Consider the following 20,136-nt stretch of genomic DNA (forward strand, 5'->3'; position numbering starts at 1 on the left):
TTTAATGAACTGATTCATATGTTTCAAATTAATGCTTTGTTTTGTATAATATGCAATGGTGTGTACTTGTTTGTAGAAATGTCATTTCGGGCAACACAATGATAAATCTGGCTCCATTTTCTCGAAACATCTCAAGTCTCTTATAACAGGATTAAGCTAGTGTTTTTGTATACTTTGTGTAAAAAGTTTATTTTGGAGACATTAAACTAATTTGTAATAGGTAATATCGAGATAAAGTAGGAAAATGAGATGAAATAAGGAAATTAGACTTAATAGTGTAATGGGTAAGAAATTTCGAGAAAATTGGGGCCATAATATTTTTGAATTAAAAATCTAGATCAAAATTTAAAAGTACAAGACACACTGCTCATCTTATCTCATCTTTTGATAAATGTTTGATTGATACAACGAACAGATGCCATTAAACGAAGAATCGGTTGAGTTTTATTTTGGATTTAATTTTGAAATGGTTTAACAATGTTTCATGCGTGACTTCTAGCCAACACCAGTGTACAAAATACGAATCTGAACATAGTTTAAATACATGTATTATATGAGCAAGCTTAACGCTTATTTAGACTGTTTGGTTAATCTAGTATTGATTTTATAAAATTGCCATTGATCGATACACGAAGTCATAAGGTTTAACAGATCATAAAAGAATAAAGCTTGTCACTTTTGGGGCGTTATTATTCAATATAAAACTACTAGACTATTCAAGCAGTAAATGATTTCCAATGTTGAACAATAGATAATTAAATTGTTTATTCAATTGAGTTTTGTATTGGAGCAGAGCATTTGTTCCGCGTCTGTGAGGGTCTCTTAGTAAGTGTTAGTAGTAGTAGTACCAACCGCTTGACTACCGAGTATACCTTAATGTTACTAGGGTTTCACAAGAAGGCCACCTAACTGGGTGCCCCGGAATTCTGTGCAGAAGGGCGCGTCCCACTGCTGTAGCTTTGAGCGGGGAGGGCTAGGTTAAATGACAAAAGTGTGGCACTTAACAAAATTATAATCAGATTGATGGATATTTTGCTTGTCCCTGAAGGACATACACTATTGAAATAGTAGGTTTGAAGAATTTAAGGGGTTGGATAGACATATTTCAATGTTGAACAAGTGATGTGTTGTTCCGCGTCTTTTTATCAACCAAGTTGTGTTTCACTAGCTTATCGTACGTTCTCGGATTCATTTTCCTCGACACTGGCATCGTTTTGTTGATCCACGTTAATGCTCCGGTGATCCGAAAACAATCGTCTGCCTTACCTATCTTGTAACGTTGGTTTTGGTTTTCATATAACTACTGAATTATACCCTAGTACGCTTAATACGTGTTGAACATGAATGCACATGCATGCTGAAAATGCCTATATTTATTCAAGGGTGTATCTAATCGGTGTACGTTTATCAGACAGTCATGAAAGGTAATAAATATACAGTTTACACGGTCTAATCTAATCAGTGAATGATTCATCAAATTTCATTTATATTATGTTTGATAAGAACACCTTATTCGGATAATGACAAAACTACTTGTTGTTTTGGTTAGATATTAAATATGCGTATCAATATAATGTTCTTTGGATGTTTAAATATCTCTTGAATCTTTTTAGGTATGAACATAAAACGTCAAGAGGTATATAAAACAAGAAAAGCAAATGTATTTCTTCAAGCCCCATATAGTGCATGAGATGCAACTCATTTGTAAGTTTATATGACTCATAAATACGATGAAGTTGTTATTCATTCAACATTACATGTGGTGTAAATTGAAAGCCATTGTTTTTAGCTCGACTATTCGAAGAATATGGAGAGCTATACTACTCACCCAAGCGTCGGCGTCGGCGTTTTCGACACACATTGGCTAAGGTTTTGCATGCAAGCACACATAGGTTAATATCTCAGCAACTACTTGAGGTATTGCATTGAGACTTTATACAGTGGTTCTCAACCTTCCAACCTATCTAATTAACCCAGTTAGAACACTTTCATTTGCATTTATGCAAATAATAGACCTTTATTATTCGAATTCTAGTTAAGGTTTTGCGTGCAAGCACACATAGGTTAATATCTCAGCAACTACTTGATACAATGGTACTCAACCGTCCAATCTACTTAATTAACCAAGTAAGATAACTCTTGTTTGCATTTTATGCAAATATATGCCCTTTATCATTCAACTCAGAAATCTTGGTTATGGTTTTGGTATTGCGTGCAAGTTCACATAGGTTAATATCTCAGCAACTACTTGAGGTATTGTATTGATATTTTATATAGTAGCACTCAACCATCCAACCTACTTAATTAACCAAGTAAGATTACTCTAATTTGTATTTAATGCAAAAAATAGGCCTTTCATATTCGACTTAGAAAATTTGGTTAAGGTTTTGCGTGCAAGAACACAAAGGTTAATATCTCAACAACTACTTGAGGTATTGCATTAAGACTTTATACAATGGTACTCAACCATCCAGCCTACTTAATTAACCAAGTTAAATAACTCTAGTTTGCATTATATTAAAACATGGCCCTCTTTGACATAGAAATTCTGGTTAAGGTTTTGCTTGCTACCACTTATAAGTCAATACCTCAGCGAATACATCGTGTATTGCATTGAAACTTTACACACATGTTCCCAACCATTTAACCATCTTCTTTAATCAAGGAAGATAACTCTATCTTTTATATAATATAATTTTTACCCCTTTGTTATGCGACTAAGTTCTGGTTTAGGTTTTGCATGTTAGCACATATAGGATAATATCTCAGCAATTACTTGATGCATTGCATTGAGACTTTATACAATGGTATTCAACCACCCAACGTAATTGAATAACCAAGTTAGATAACTGTATTTTGCAAATAATGGCCCTTTTTATTAGACTAAAACACTCTGGTTAAAATGTACCATGTAAATACATTTATGTTTATATCTCAGCACATCATGTATTGCATTGAAATCTAATCTAACAGTGATCAATGCATGTTTCGCCAAAACTTTTCAATCCTTACACTGAAAAGCGGCGGAATAGTGGAGCGCGCTTTCTCTGTGACAGCTCTTGTTATACAAGCAATACAATGTATTGTGCTCATTGGCGTTCCCTTTTTTAATATATTTATTAAAAATCATAGTTGATTTCATCAGTTTACTATTCATTTTCTATGTTGATTTGAGCCCATGGCCGAGTTATAACCTATCAAGTCCGTCTGTTGTATACTTACAATATAAGGGGAATATTACGTTGGTCGGTTGGACTAAGTCACTTAGATATCACAAGAATCTGCATGTTGATGTAATAAAAACTACCTCACACAACAAATGTTTAGATTTTTAATTAGTACACCACTCATTCAAAGCATGATCATCACAAAGCCATGATTATGTAATTAAACGAAAATAGCGATACAAAGCGGCAGTTAATATGCGGTTTAACATTACTTATTACAATACCGGAGCCTGTCCCTTGTGCGGAACCACTCCTTGGAGTATTCGAAACTGTGGTAGTTATGAGCAATACAGAAAAGAATCTCATCTCTGCAATATAGATGCATGTGTCCATATTCCAATTAACGAAGGAACCTATTCACAGAAGTTCTTTAACATTTAATTAAGTTTACACAAAGAAGAAACACGCTCAGATTTATAGAATTAGCATAAAGCATAAGGCAGATGAATGCAGAAACGTGTGTATAAATAAAACACATCTGTGAATAGATAAAGCCGTACTGTTAGGGTCATAACTACAGTTTAACAAAATCCATAAACGAAACGTTCATAAGATGTACACACGAAGCAATTGGCTTGATTTACATAAGTACGTAATAGTAGCTAATATACGAGTAGATATAACTAGATGTGCTAAATGTATGTTCACATAAGTATTTTGAGTAGATACCATTTAGATGTCCCTGTTGGAACCTCGCTAATAAAATTATTTTATTTTAAGTGTAAATCGGGGCTGGCTGGGAGCGGTGAACTCAAATAACTGTTGGAATTATGTATTCTAAATATAGCCCAGATAATTGTGTAAGCTGTTTGAACTTGGAATACTTATATTGACGGAACCGCTAAACTTGAAGTGCCCCAAACTTTACACAATGGTATACAATCTAAAACAAACAAAACATTTGACGACAATATAACAAATCAAGATAATTAAGTATTGTTTTCCAATCCACATTATATTTCTCCTCTGAAATTGTAGTATGGTTTGAACGAACGGACGAACTCCAGAACACAATCATGGCAGAAGTCGAACTGTGCCTACAAATAGAAAATTTCAAAACACATTGGTTACATGCAGTAGAGTAAGCTATGACTCACCGTTCTTTGCATTGTTTGTAAAGGATATTAAGTTGAATATATTACACTACTTAATGTTATCGGGGTTGTCATGGTTATTCCCTGCGAATACGTAGCTTATAGTACGCTCACTATTTGCCAAAGAAAGAGGGTTTAAAAGAAGACCAAACATTATTGAACATATACATTTGATTTATTTATTTTGACTTTTTCGTTAATGGGCATAATGCGCACTTGTATTAAGCGCAGATATATGTTAATTCGAAATTAAAATCAATTAAATGGTTAGCTAACCTGATTGGCCACGGCGTTGGGTCTCCTGGCCTTGACTTTCCTGACTGCATTAACCACACTGACCTCGTGCTCTACTACCATCTTCTCCATGAGGAATGCCATAACACAGAACAGCCCGCTCTTACTACCTCCGTCCCTAAAATATACAGTATATGAGATTGATTAAAATGAATGTAAGTTAACAAAAACATATTTGGGCACAAATCCCTTCATAACAGATAAATCAAAACATGATAAATAATTTAAATTTAAAAATAAGAATATAATTGGTGCAGTGTTTTCGTTAATAAAATCCCTTATTTTTGCAACCCAGATATCTAAAATAAGATCGACAATACAATCCAAAGACCATGCATGGATTACAAGGCTTGTATTTGTACTACCTGCAGTGGACAAGAACAGGCTTATTGGACGATGCCATTTTGACATCTCTCAAAAATGCAACATAGTTAGCAGGGCTGCATGGAACATTTCCAGTCTGGTTCCAGTCGGTAAACTCAAAGTGTCGCAGTGTACTCTTCCCACCTTCACCCTGTAACAAAACCAAAGCTACAATAATATATGAAGGTAAACTTTCATTAATTACAAAGAAATCCCCTGGTTTAAAACGAAATGAATAAAAGACATTATACTGTTCATTGAAAACTTTTTTAGCAAGTTTCAAAATAACTCTTTGTTTTTGATGGCATCCCTTACATTTTTACATCGAAATTATTTTCTTGTTTTAAAACAAAAATCTTCTTTCAAATGATGTAAATTCAGTTACATGTATAAGATTGATATTAAACTAACCTGTGTACTTCCCTTGAACTCAATAGTTAGCCATTTCTGAATACTGTACTCGTTTTTGACTTTATCCCTCTCACATGAAATAGACAGTTGACCTTTCTTGAGCACTTGATTGTCCGCTGGATAATATTCACCTATATCCTGGTGGAAATAATGTTAAGTTCGTTTTTAATGAAATTCCGCTAATAAGGATTTGATCAAGACGTATACAAAGAACATCTTCTACAGTAGGAGATAAATGAAATTGATCATGTTTGGAATAAAACAGCATCAAGAGAGAAATGTGCATATCATGTTATATCATTGAGTTGACTCACTACAATCTTTTGACAAAATGACAGAATATATGTATTTTCTAAATCGTACCTTTTTGCCGTCACTTTGCTCAAAGCTGACAATGCATGAACAATTTTCTTGGTAAGCCAATGTAAGGAAATCCTGTACAGTATTTGGCAACGGAGACTGGGCGACAATGTACTTCCGTTTCGCCTGAAACGCCTGCAAAACAAATTGAATGTACGGCGAGGGTGAACACGATATACGAATAAATTACTGCAGTTAAAGGTAACAGTATGAATGCATTGATTTAAGCATTCAGAATAGGATTTTCAAACGAATGTTCTCGTAACGTAAATATTTAGCAGCTTTAAATGGCTGTATATGTTTGGAAAAACTACCGTTTATTAGAGCAAATGTTAAATCAGAGAATTTTCAAACTTAATTATGGTCTTTAAAAATGTTGAATAATACTATTTATATACCCTTACATGAGCAAAGACAGCATTGACATAATCTGAATCACCATGTCTTATTCCCAGATATAGTCGAGGGCGGTATTCATCGCCTGAAAGTAATTAACCATTTATTTTATAACTTTTGGGTTAACATAATTTTACATTTTACATTTTAATAGCACACTATTTCATTACCGAACGTCATTGCAACATCGCGCAGATATACTGGCTATGATATTAGTTCAGCAGAGTTGAAGCTTACTTTGCGATACGTATGGCTTATAGATAAATGATGGGTTTTTCATAAAGTTGGTTATGGGTACACGATATTCTTTACAAACATTACCGAACGTCATTTCAACATAGAGCAGTTATACTGGCGATATTCATTACAAACGTGTACCTGGGATATCTGCCACACTTCTGTTCTTTCCTTTTTCAGACTTGTTTCGTTCTTTAGCAACGATTTCATCGTCAGTGTGAACGTGGGGGGTGTCCATTATTTTCTTCAAAGGAGAAATATTTTACACTGCCATTTCGTTTGCGCTTTGAGCATATACATATGCGTTCTGGGCAAATATGCATTTACATCTGCTTCAAAGAAACAAACTACTAATACATTTTGAATTTAACTATGACTTTGAGCCTAATCGGTGGGAAAATTACCTTCGTTTTACTGTTTATATCTGGATAAATAATAAATACACTTTAAATACGAAGTGAACATCGCTTTGTAATTTTTGGTACAAAAGTACTTATTGACAGAGCTGAAGATTGATAACCATACACAGTTTGAGCAAATATCACATTCCATTACCTTAAATTGCCTGATAAGATCGCCTTTGCTTGTCTCGATCATGTAGTCCTGAAACTGTTTTTCTGGTATCTGCTCACAGTTAAAAGACAGGGTGTGAACCAGTGCAAGGTGTAGAAACTCGTACTGTTCCTGAAATCAGGACAGACACACTTATATACTCATGGTTCATTTCCGTGTTCATTGGTTCTATGGAAACGCATATCAGAAATAAAGCATAAACAATAGTTCATATATGACATGCAAACGTAGACAAACAAAATTGCAAGATAAACTATACAACTGATAAACCACTGAGGCTGCAAAGGGAGACAGTATATTTCCAACTGAGATAGTATATTTCCAGCCTTTATATAATCAGTATATCTTAACGACGTGCATAAATAAGTTACAAAAATAAAGCACACACTTTCTTAGGCACGATATAAAGTAAAAAAATTCAAATATAAAAAAACTACCGTTGTCTGGACCATGTTCGGCCTGTTCTGTCTCATAGTCATGATGCATCCTGGAATCTCAACGGCCTTGTTCGAATTGCCTTCCTTTGTTAGAATATCTAACGCAATATATGTCCCTGTTCGACCGATTCCCGCACTAAAAGGAACAACTACATATGACATTTATCGATCGTAACAAATGGTAAAAGGCTATGCGCTATTGATTAATTTAAACAAATGTATTTTCACCTCTATTATAAAGAGTGCTGAAAGCTGATATAAATCACTCTCGAGTCCGTTTGGAAACCAATACTGTGTCATAGTTTATAGGCCAAGAAAAGGTGGTGATCGAAAACAGGACTTCTTGAATAAGAGGAGGACACTTTCACTACTAGACTTTACATGAGCTTTTTAAAGGAGAAACAACATAGCTTAAGATGTGCTAATTGCTGATTCTGTTTCAACACGAAGACAAAAAACAGTACCACAAGTTTTGATATATTTGTCTGACCTAATACTCTTGCACTTGAGAGCAATTTCAGTTTCCCTAGTTCGTTCTGTTTATTTCTTTGAAAAGGTCCAATAAAGCCTTACCAGTGTTGTAAAACCATGAGGACATATTCATAATTTGCTTATATGCAGCGTTGGGAAATAAACATGGAAAGGGACAATTAGTAATGAGAACCATCTTTCAAAACTTAATCAGCACCGTTACGCTCTGATCTTTGACGTTAATAACATGGCAAGGGCTCTTGAATATGCAATAAAATACATCTCGCACTTGCAATAACAGTCGAACCCCGTTAGCTCAAACTGGCTTGGCTCGAATTCCTTGCTGGCACGAACTGGTACAAAATAAAAACAAATCTCTATGCTTGGAATGCTCTATATTGCTCTCAAATAGTACTTTATAACAGGTGCAAACGTTTTAAAAATGACGATAAATAATCTACACCTGCAATGGACCAGCGTTGGACCGTCGAGGTGAGCAGGAGAATTAAGCACTCTTTGTCGGAACTCAATCAGCGCTGTGACGTCCTCTGGGATTCCCCTATCAGGCCAGGCCGTGAAGTGCAGGTGGTGCAACTGCCTCTCAGATTTACCCTGAAATCATTTTTATTATGCTTTCTGGCTGCTAGTCTTTGCCCCGGTTATAAATAAAGCATACTTGCGTGGTGAACTTTGAATAAGGTCATATATTTCTATTTGTAAAATAACCTGCACTTTGTGGACTCCATATTCTAATAATACTTTACGGAGCCCCCACCCCCTTCTCTCTCTCTCTCTCTCTCTCTCTCTCTCTCTCTCTCTCTCTCTCACGCACGCACGCACGCACGCACGCACGCACGCACGCACGCACTCACACACACACACACACACACACCCACACATACTCACACAAACACACACACTCACTCACTTACTCTCTCTCTCTTCGGTTTTAATGAGATTGTTTGGTACGTAGTTATAAATTGTATATACTGCAAACAATTGATCGTTGTTAATGTTGTTCTTTTGTTGATGCCATACAACCATGATGCCGTAGTCAAGGGGAAGGCATATTGCAACCAAGTTTCAATTGATATAGTTCTTAAATGTGTTTACAATCTTATACATCACATACACCGTGACCGACCAAATTACCTGACCTTTTTAATGAAAAGTGGATTTTAACCATCTTTTCATTTACGTGTACTTCATGTAGAAACATGTAAATCAACTTCGTTCTTAACGGACTTGATCCTTCTACAAAGAAGACGTTTATTTTGGATGGTTTTGTGTAATATGTATTATTTATTTAATGCCTCAGCTTGTACACTTCTTTCTACCTTTCAACAAAATTATTATTATTGAATAAGTTCGTATCAATTGTGTAAGTATTTAAACAGCAACTCATAAGGAAGCACATAACGAGTAAAACCTGGTTATCTTCCCATGTAATGTTTTTACTGATATTATTAGCAATAAGCAGAATCATTGGATGCATCGATTTAAAAATGTAATATAATACGTAAATAGAAAGGAAATAAACATTTTATCGCTTCACTCTCAACTGAACGCTGGAAGTTAAAAGCATTCTTCAATACAGTGTCTATCGCTCCGTAAATCTTTTGTGTTTATTCCGGTAGCGTGAAGTCGAAATAATCATTAGCATATACGGGTGCTTTAAGTTTAGTTTTGCTTACTATTTAAACTTCCGTGTATTTTGCCTATATTTTCTTTAAGCCTTGTCAAACTACATAATGAATAGTGAAGACGTTTAAGGTTGAACGGAGTAGATATATCCGAATCATTGATTGATTTGATGACTACGATTATGTTTGTGAAAATTTAAAAGCACACTAGTTAATTCAAAAAATACATAAAGTACACAATGGCTTACATCTTTAACGCGCTACAGAGAAAGGAATCTCGCAGAAGGCGCAGCTCGAATGTCCATTTTCATTGGTTCACAAATACGTGCATGTACTAATATAACATTCTAATTCGAGTACTGCATTTGGATGCAGCCGCGTCAACGGCACTTTTAAGTCATACATTCTCGCTCTGACAGGTGACATTGAGCCCTGCTGTAGTAATGTTTTAACCTTTGATATGTTTTTTGTTTCATTAATAACGTTGTTTTAAGAAACGTTCAAAATATATTGAGGTTATTGCTTATTAACACTCACCATTAAGAATTGTATGGCATGTGCTTAAGTGTATTATTATGGACAGTCACTAAAATGTAAGTTTTGTCGTGGAAGAAAACAGAACCTGTAGTAATGTGAAATAGACTATAGCTTGATATTACTTATGATTTGCATAAGTCTTAATGTATTCAGTTGTACTGTGATGCCTGTCGAGAATAAATGTGCGTAAAGCTTATGAAATCTTAAGTTATTACATTTGGCGACGAGGATAGTGGATAATGGCTGTGTACGGAAGAATAAAAGAGTTTTGCTATGGGGAAGAGGATTGGAACGAGTACATTGAAAGATTGTAATATAATTTTATTGCAAATGAAATTACTGATGCGGACAAGAAGAAAGCGATTTTATTATCAGTGGTTGGTGCAAAAACATACAAACTGATGTGCAATTTAATTTCACCAGTCAATATATATGCAAAAAGCTACAGAAACAGGCAACCTGGAAAAGCAAGTGGTAAGCCGTGTATAGGTGCACAGGTACAAATAATGGACCAAATAACTGTCGACCTTGGGTGAGACTGCATGTCGACTATGCAGGTCCATTCATGGGAATTTAGGGAAACATTTTCGATGGATTCATGAATGAACTCTTATTTTAGGGGGGAAGGATGTAATAATGTGAAATAGACTATAGCTTGGTATTACTTATGGTTTGCATTGTCTAAATGTATTCAGTTGTACTGTGATGCTTGTCGAAAATAAATTTATATAAAGCTTATGAAATCCTAAGTTATTAAAGAACCAAAATAAAAAAGAGCAAGAACATGTCAGTTTGCATTATTTGTTGTCATTTGATCTCAAAACTCAAAAGAAAGCTGGAAACAAGTAAAATTGTGTTATTTTTCACTGCATTGTTTATATTGATATCAATATCAAGTGTCTCATGTAATTAAGGAAACGAACATATTTAAAGCTATTGTATTTGCACAGAGAAGGTGATGAATGTTCTTCCATACATTGGTTTTAGTCGTGTTCGTTAAGCGTGAAGTGAAGACAGCATTTATGAACGCCCTTCATGTAGTTTAAGGTACTATTTAATCTTCCGTGTGTTTTGCCTATTTTTCGCAAGTAATGTTAAATGTTTATGACCTTTAAGTGTTTAAATTGAGTGAGAATATCCGACTTACTGATTTATGTTCATGATAAAAGTTGTTAAGATTCTCAATGTTTCCTTTAGAAAATAAGCAATTTACACATTGTAAACGAATTATGCAACATGATTGAACTAATTTATTAAAGCTTGTTTCATTCACGTGTTCAAATAACATTCAAGTTCAGACGCAAATAATGATTAAAATGGACTAAGATTTCGTGTTCACAATACGTAAAAGAAATCTTATACGCTTACATCATTTAGGAGCAGCAACCTTCTCGTAAACTCTGCATACGCATCCTCGCTCTGACAGGTGACCTTCACCCCGCTGTAGTCTTTAGTGATCCCAACATTGGGCCAGTACTGCTCACATTTCTCTTTCTGAATGATAGGAAAAGGGCAAAAATGGATTTAATTACCTATGATAGAATCTACTTATCTACTCAATATTGTTGTGTTGCCGTGGCCTATTGTTTACAAACGCCATAGACAATGCAGTAATTAAACTTGACTGATATAACATTCTTGTATGTCAATTTCCGATGTTAACATATCGTATACAATTGCAATGACCAATAAATAAATAAATATGCAAGCCTCCAGTGAATGAAACCATTTAACTAGATTGATACTTTTTCAAATATTGGTGTACTTGAATGTTTTAAATAAGAATACTAGTATTTGTTTCAAGTACGTGCACATATAAACTCGGGGTTAAGTTTGTCAATCAATACATATTCATTATAGCAATAAAGATGTATTCAGACCCCTTCCTCCATCAGGTTGGTAACCATGACGATCTTCTCCACCTTCTGTTGCGAAATCATATTCCAGAACATGCCAAAGTCTCCCATCTGTTTCGACATTGGACCTAGGATTAGATAACATAGAACGTAGCAATCATCTTACATGTTGTGTCCCTTTATTCATACATGTATCTAATTATTGTTTTTCGTGGTTCTGTCTATTTGAAGAATACGTGTATTTATGTAGTTTGTCTTACTCTTAGAAATATTACACAGGTATCTGATATGCAATTGATCTGTTAAACCAAATAACTCGAGGATCAAAGATAGAAAGACACAATAAATATGTAAAATTATGAATAACCTATATCCTTACCAAGCGAAGCAATATACGCATTTCTCTCCTTGAAGCCCTGCAAATAGAGTATCAATATAAGCATTGTTATTTGTGTACTTGAAACGTCTGTGATTTATTTCACTTCCACTTCAAAATCCAAATATTATAGCCAACGAATATTTGATCCTTATTTGAATTTATGTTTTACATACATCGATGTAGTTAGCATTGATGTAATCAGTGTCAAAACCAATCACTTTCACCCTTGTATCATCATCTGGAATAATAATAATAATAATAATAATAATAATAATAATAATAATAATAATAATAATAATAATAATAAAATAATACAAATAAAAAATATAATAATATAATAATAATAATAATAATAATAATAATAATAATAATAATAATAATAATAATAATAATGATAATAATAATAATAATTATAATTTCCAGATAAAGTAATATAAGAAACTTTAGACTTGTTTTTTCCGTTACAAACACTAGCTTCAAAACGCACATATAAATGAACTACTGTGTAATTAATATTAATTGGTATTTCATGCAAATTGAACAGTGTAATTATTATCAAACTACAAAGGTAGTACTACAGGCATATAATCCTTTGTATCTGTTTTTTTCTCTGTTTCGAGGTAATTTGGCAACGTCACAGCTTCTTGTGAGGCCGTCAGAGAATTTCTGGGGGAGAAAAGAAGCAAAACATGTGTTAAACGTAATTTGTATTGATATAAATTACTTTCATAGTAAAACAGCTATATTTATTTGATTTTTTGGAGAAATACTTATACAAAACTACATTGTATTTGTGATGCTTTTAAGTTTGTTAATAATAAATTACATCAAATTCCTCCTCATAGTAATCAAGAGTCTTTCCAGCCACAAAAGCTGCCAGTTCCTCCACCTTCACTTTCCGTTTCTCGATATCCTGTATACCGATGTAGTAAACGTTCTCCTCAACCTTCTTGGCCAGTTTCCTTTTATGTGTTCGCCTCTCTTCGTCCAAATCTGTTAAAGAAAAATAAATTGGTTTATAGAAACTTGACTGAATCTGCGCTATTATGCAATATTTCCCTATCTTTTTCGAAGGCTGTAACTGGCTAAACATATAAATGTACTGCCCAAACTAAGTTTAACAATGTTTTTTTACTATTATCACTGTCGCATTACAAACTACAGGGACAAACCCTGTACCCAAAACAATAACAGCGACCATGATTACGGGTATCAGGCTCAGGCATTATCCACACTAAACGAGTGACACGCATCGAGCAAACGCACAAACTGTTTTCAAATGCAATAACATATATTTATCAATACATGTTGAGGAAACCGCCTTGGATCGGTAAGCGAAACAAAATGTCATTTGGTATTCAACCGCATACTAACGTGACTTGTCAGAACATTTATTTTTAGTTTTAGAAATGAAAATTATAAGCTTAATCGGAGCCATCATCAATCTGAAAACATCGAAAAATTAAGCTTAGCAAATTAAATTTATCTCTGTACCTATTTCAAGTTCCTCCTCTTCTGGTGCTTCCAAATTTTCACCGATCATTACAATATTTGCAGCTGTGTCATACCTAGTAGGACTATATTCTGATGTCTTTGGGAAAGTTTTCGTCTTAGGAGTTCCTAAGGAATACACAGAAACATTTTAACAGTGGCACGAAAACTCTTTATTTTGGCTTAGTATAATATGGTGTGTTCACAAAATTTGACATTAAACCTTCTGTAAAATATACCGGTTAAGCAAACAAATATAAAACATCCTGTAAACATTCAACAAACGAAAACGTTTAGATCGATCGACTTTATAATTTTAACAGCCTTTTTTTAAAGCACAATTTAAACTTGTCAAATACAACATTGTTTTTGAAACAATACAGGAAAAACATATCAACTGTAGGGAAAATAATCTTGCCACGCTATTGTGAAAGCATTCTGTCAATGTAAGTTGTTAAATCAATTTTGATACCATCAGAAACAGGTCCGATTGTGTTATATTCGTTACCAACACTGTCTGTGTATTCCTCGTACGGTTTTCGGGTTTTCCTAAAAATCAAGAAATATTCCATTAAGCCAAAGCTAAATAAGTGTTATAGAAGCATGCAAATACAATACGACATCAAATATAAAATCAATTCATGTTAAACAGAGAAATAGTAAATCTAAAAGCACAATTATTGCAAATATATCTAAAATAATAAAGAGCTTGATCGAATACGGTAACTACCTTTTTCTGAGCAAGAAAAGGATCGTCACTACAAGGGCAGCAGTTACAACAACACCCCCTATGCCTCCAACAATTGCAGCAATAGTTGAAGTATTTGAAGTACTCAATAACTCATCCGTTTGTGTGTCTGTATTTAACAGTTCAGTCTTTATGTGTATTGTTTCTTTAATTACAAACAGTAAATGTCTCGAAAGGCAATACAACTTCTTTAACTTAATTGCAAATGTTAAACAATTTTGGTATTTTATAAGCCATTAATTGAAAAAAATATAAGGATCTTTGTACCTGATTTGCATCTTTTGCCAACGTATCCTTCAGTGCATCCTCCAAGACATGCACCTTCTAGATCACATATTGTTCCTGAATTATTTCGGCATCCTTGAGAACATTCCTGATCACATATAGTTCCGAAGTAACCATCTCTGCATCCGTTTAAGCACACCCCACTCTCTCGTTTACATTCGTTACCAAGACAAAACGGACTACATGTTTCATTACAAAACATTCCAAACACTGAGTTATTTTTACAGCTATGACAGGCACCTGTATTTCTATCACAAGTAGACAAATAACAATCATGATTGCATGTTAAATTGCAGTAACTACCGAAAGCAGATTCCAAAGAACAATTGAAACATACACCTTTGATATTGCACGTTTTATCTGCACACTCGTCGTTGCAAGATAAATGGCAGATTTGTCCATAAAATGATTCTTTGCAAAGGGTACAAGTGGATTTGGACTCACATGATACACAGTTTGCAGGGCAGACCCCACATGATCCATCTTTCTGATGACATTTATTACTTTCACACATCTGTTGACATTCCATGTTGCAACTGTTTCCGTAATATCCCGGTTCACAGGACAAACAGCTACCATTTGTATAACAACGTGATTCATCACATTTACCAGGACACGTTATATTGCAATATGGTCCGTGATAACCATCATTACATGCATTGCATATCTGTGTAGAATCATCACAGGTACCATTGCAGTTGATTGGACAAGCTTTAATTTCACATTTGCCGTGAACTTTATCGCACCCAAACTCACAATTGCATCCAAATTCACATTGATGACCATAATACCCTGACTTACACGACTGACAATGACCTTGATTGTCACACACATCATAGCAAGTCGACGAGCACGTGTGCTCACATCGATCTCCATATTTTCCGCTTACACATGAAGTGCACACGTTATTATTGCAAGACAAACAGTCTGTTCCACAAGGGAGACACATTCCGGTCACAATATCACATGCATTGCCATCGCATTTACAATTGATTTGACACGAACTACCAAACTTCCCTGTTTCACACAATGAACATGACGTGATATTTGTACAATCGGTGCAATAATTGCCACATTGTGAGCGACACGCTCCCCCAAAATATCCTTGTTTACACACACAATTACCACTAGCACCAAAGCAAGTGGAAGGAACGCAATGGTCTGAACATATTCCATCGCATTTATTTCCGTAAAAGTTCGTAAGACAAGAACAAAAACCGTTATTAATATTGCATTTTCTATCAACACACCCTTCTGCACATTGTGCATCACATTTTTCACCCCAAAAACCGTCTTTGCAGGAGTCACAGTTTGACGCATTAGAACATGTTTTGCACTTTGGAAAAGTACAATATATACAATTACCTCTGATTGGATAGAAACCGTCTTGGCAGTGACGGCATGATCCAGAGGAATCACTGGTGTCACAGTCAGTGCAGTTGGAATCGCATTGGGTACCTTGAGATAGTATAATTATAAGTATGACTTACAAAAGTCGAAACAAACAATTTAAACAACTTAATTGTTTCAACGATATCAACCTGATATTTCGGGAAAAATAAATAAAATTCCAATAAGGTTAGCCTACTATTTTATTTCATTTATTGCTTCTTTTTTCTTCTGTTTGGAATTGTCAAGCATGATAATCCGTTTATTCATTTCAAAAAATCACATAGACAAAAAGTATGAATACACATAGTTTACATGTCGAATCAAGAAATCAAATATGTAAAGTATCTTTAGTATATTTCACATAATCATTCAAAAACGAGATGACACATTTTTGTTTGAATAATGTTTTGGAGAACAATTTAATCGTAGTTCAAATAAAATAATATATTTACATAAACTTATATTTGTTCGCATACAAATTATATCTTATAGATACAGTATGCTATTTGGCTAAGGACAATTTTTAGATCATTATACTTTTTGGGTCTATTATATATCCTTTGACAATATGTTTAATTTGTTTTAAAGTTATGATTAAACCACAATTTTTGAACACGTCAATAATAAGAGTTCCAAAACACAGATAGGTAGGGACAATGTATGAAAAAATGTTCGTAATCTTTTACTCCGGTACAACTGATACACAGAGGGAATTCTTTTACAATCCAAGAAAATAAATTTGAGTTGGTCGAAACAAACTATTAAGTAATTTTATTTTAAATTGCTTTACTTTGTTGTCAATGACTGATTTACGTGTTATACAATACCAAGATTTACAATTATATTCTCACGTGTGCGCTAATTCAAACAGGTGTGGATATAGGGATTTTCAAAATTGTGTTTTATGTAGATTATGTAAATGTCTTTTAAATTCGTAATATCATTAAGAGGTATGCTTTTGCATGATAGTAATAATATTTTATTTACTTTTGTATTCATTGATTTGTCAGTTGTATGTATCTGGCTTGTAGGTCAAAAGCTTTGTCAAAAATATTAGTTTGTAACTTATTTTCAATTAGTACTTGGCAACCTTTACTGCTTGAATTTCCTTAACAATTAATAAGTGTACAATTGATCAAATATGTTTAATAATTTGTTCAATATCTTCTGCAAAATGCGTTTCTGGTAATAATACAATGTCGGTTCTCTGGGCTTTAAACTATTCAATTAAACGTACACGTTTTTTTTTTCTCGTAATTCTTGAACATTAAACGATAACAAATGTACAGTATCAGCACGATCCATTTTAAATTAGAGATGCTTAATCATTATGTAATCTTGTATAACAAGAATACCAATATAATGCGACTTTGCATTTTGAAAGAATTCAAAAATACCTATTGTGATCTGTCCTATAGTAAAAATGCTTCTTTATGATCATTTATCGGCCAATTAATACCCAGAGTGTGACCGTAAAGTAGTAACCAAAGAAGAAATTCAGCTCGAGTTCAAGCTTAAGTCCTTCGATTCTGGTAAAACACATTTTACATGATTTCAAAAAAATTATTATTCGATCTGGCGCGACCAAAATGGTTTTTCCAATGGTATACACTTATTCATTAGTTTCCCATTCTTTTGCAGAAAAGCCATTATAAAAAAACAACGGTTTATGCTTTCTTGTTGTGTAAAAAGAAGTGAATGTGCTCTTGGGTATATGATTTTCGTCTGTTTAATCAGATGTGCTATGTTTGTGTCTCAGTTCTTCAGTACTTCTGCAGGAAACAAAAGGAGTTTAACTATAAACGGCATCTTTTAAAATTCATAGATGGTAACCTAAACAAATACTTGCTTAGAATGACAAAAAATCAGCCTTTTATTTTTGATAACATAATTTTGAATGGTTAATTACTGTGATGTTATATCCAATCGTGTTCAGTGTATCTCGGTATTATAAAAAACAAACCAATAATACACATCCTGTAATTACTACTTACGAAACAGACGAAATATATTGTGTAATTGATATTGATCCATACTAGAAGAGAACACAACAATGAATGGATATGTAATAAGATGACCTCTATGTATAGTTAGATGAATAGAGTTAGGTTAAAAAAAGATCGGAATTTGACAACTGTGTTGTTTTAATCAAACTCGGTATGTTTTACATTAAGATTTTTATAAAAGGCACCTTCCTGAAACTTAATACATACAGTATCAGTAGTAATGACGGAGTGAATTATTTATCCCTCCTGTGAAACTCTAAATCATTTCCAAGCTATTAGCACAAAATGAGAATATGCCTAATATCAGCAGATGTAGAAAGTGACGAGGAAGAAATAAGACCGGGTGTTTTTATTAGAGTGAGTTTTCGAGAGAGGATTAAAAGAATAGTATCCCATTTTTTCGCATTGAACAATATATATGTACACTGCGTTCCACACGGGAATTCGTATAAATGCTATCATGAACTATGACTTAAACTAATTACTTCAAAGGAATCATAGGAACATGCGAACATATCGTCGAAATACTTCTTATTATGGAATAAACGAAACAAACAAGGATTCACTGCCGCATAAGCTAAGGCGACAATATGCCATTACACTAACAAGTGCATCATGGGCATGTTCATATTGGCTGCAGAGCGATTGATAAGTTAATTACTGTTTACACTTTATCGAACTAAGTGGAAGAGATGACTGTCTGTGATATATAAGTTTATTATAAGATTACTTATTGTGAAATTTCAACATAATATTAAAGTGTATACATATCTCTTAAGGTAGCACACCTCTAACGAAAACCTCCACTTGAAACTCTTCAATTTTAATGCTTTAGCCTCTGTTGTTATGCACAGGACTACAAATATTTTGAGGGTTTCAAGGTAGTGGTTCGAATCCAGCCAGAAGCACAGATATTTTTTTTATTCTTTGTTTTCATTAGCTAACAATTGTTTTGCAAAAGTTAATGTTGTATTTCCATTAAAAAGTAATTAAATACATTTTTACACATGAATATAAGCTCCTGTGAATATTTTAGAACTTGCAGGAACGGCTGAAATTTTGGAATTACAAATTTTATATTTTTTAAAATGAGACGGTAAAACATTTTGATTTTTTGGCATACTGTTCCCAAAAGATTTAAGAGAAATATTAATAAAGAACAGGTCATGATTATTTCTCGAACTTGTTATTTTTGCTTTTAAACATCGATGTTCCAATTTTACACGGTCAAAACAGTATGTTAAAATTGAAATACGATATGGCTATTCAGTACAGTATGATTATATTTGTTGGTGATGTGATCAATAATGTATTATTTCTGAAAGCAAATGTATTTCTTGTTATTCTGATATCAAATTATTACTAAAATGTTGAAAAATAAATGAAATAAAGGATTGTTCTTGTCTCTAGGGTGATGACGTTATATAGACAATTCTGAAATGGGGGTATGGTAATTCAAATTTAAATAAAATTATTATTTGACGGTAAATTTCTTTTAAATTTTGTTTTTGAATCTAGGATATGATACACATGAAATTATCAAGGTGATCATAGTTTGAAATGGTGCCCATTAGGGGTGTGCTACCTTAAGTACAAAACCGATGGACGATGCATCAATTTTTAAATGATGTACACTATAATATTCAGCTTACCACCGCACAGATAAAATCCGAAGGACACGAATAATACTATTTTCAAAAGAACGTTTTGAGCCTTTATCTCCATTATTCAGTTTTAAACTTAACAAACTTTGTATAATTCATAAGTCCACAATTTTATATTCACACCAGGGAGATCGTTACAGCGTAGTATATCATTTATGATGCGAGTGGCAATTCATTGATCCTACATACTGGTATGGTAAACGATAAGCTTTAGTGATTATTTACAATGACAAAATGATTGAAAGTTTTTGCAGCTACTATTTGGTCTTGTA

At 33.6% G+C, this 20,136-nt stretch overlaps 1 protein-coding gene across 1 annotated transcript; it reads right to left on the reverse strand.

Moving 5' to 3' along the window:
• Window positions 1-3,352: 3,352 nt before the first annotated feature.
• On the reverse strand, window positions 3,353-19,959 carry LOC128206308 (receptor-type tyrosine-protein phosphatase kappa-like). The gene is made up of 21 exons (XM_052908680.1): window positions 19,853-19,959; window positions 14,785-16,260; window positions 14,500-14,626; window positions 14,242-14,318; window positions 13,773-13,898; window positions 13,105-13,271; window positions 12,857-12,944; window positions 12,452-12,516; window positions 12,279-12,315; window positions 11,924-12,027; window positions 11,412-11,537; window positions 8,327-8,475; window positions 7,393-7,528; window positions 6,938-7,066; window positions 6,524-6,626; window positions 6,154-6,230; window positions 5,753-5,884; window positions 5,390-5,527; window positions 4,981-5,129; window positions 4,598-4,733; window positions 3,353-4,264 (listed from the first exon to the last, which is right to left on the reverse strand). The coding sequence occupies exons 1-21, from the start codon at window positions 19,923-19,925 to the stop codon at window positions 4,181-4,183; spliced, it is 3,699 nt and encodes a 1,232-aa protein (XP_052764640.1). The 5' UTR covers window positions 19,926-19,959; the 3' UTR covers window positions 3,353-4,180.
• Window positions 19,960-20,136: the final 177 nt, after the last annotated feature.

This window comes from Mya arenaria, chromosome 10 (genome assembly GCF_026914265.1).
Source record: "Mya arenaria isolate MELC-2E11 chromosome 10, ASM2691426v1".
In the NCBI taxonomy this organism is placed as follows: domain Eukaryota; kingdom Metazoa; phylum Mollusca; class Bivalvia; order Myida; family Myidae; genus Mya; species Mya arenaria.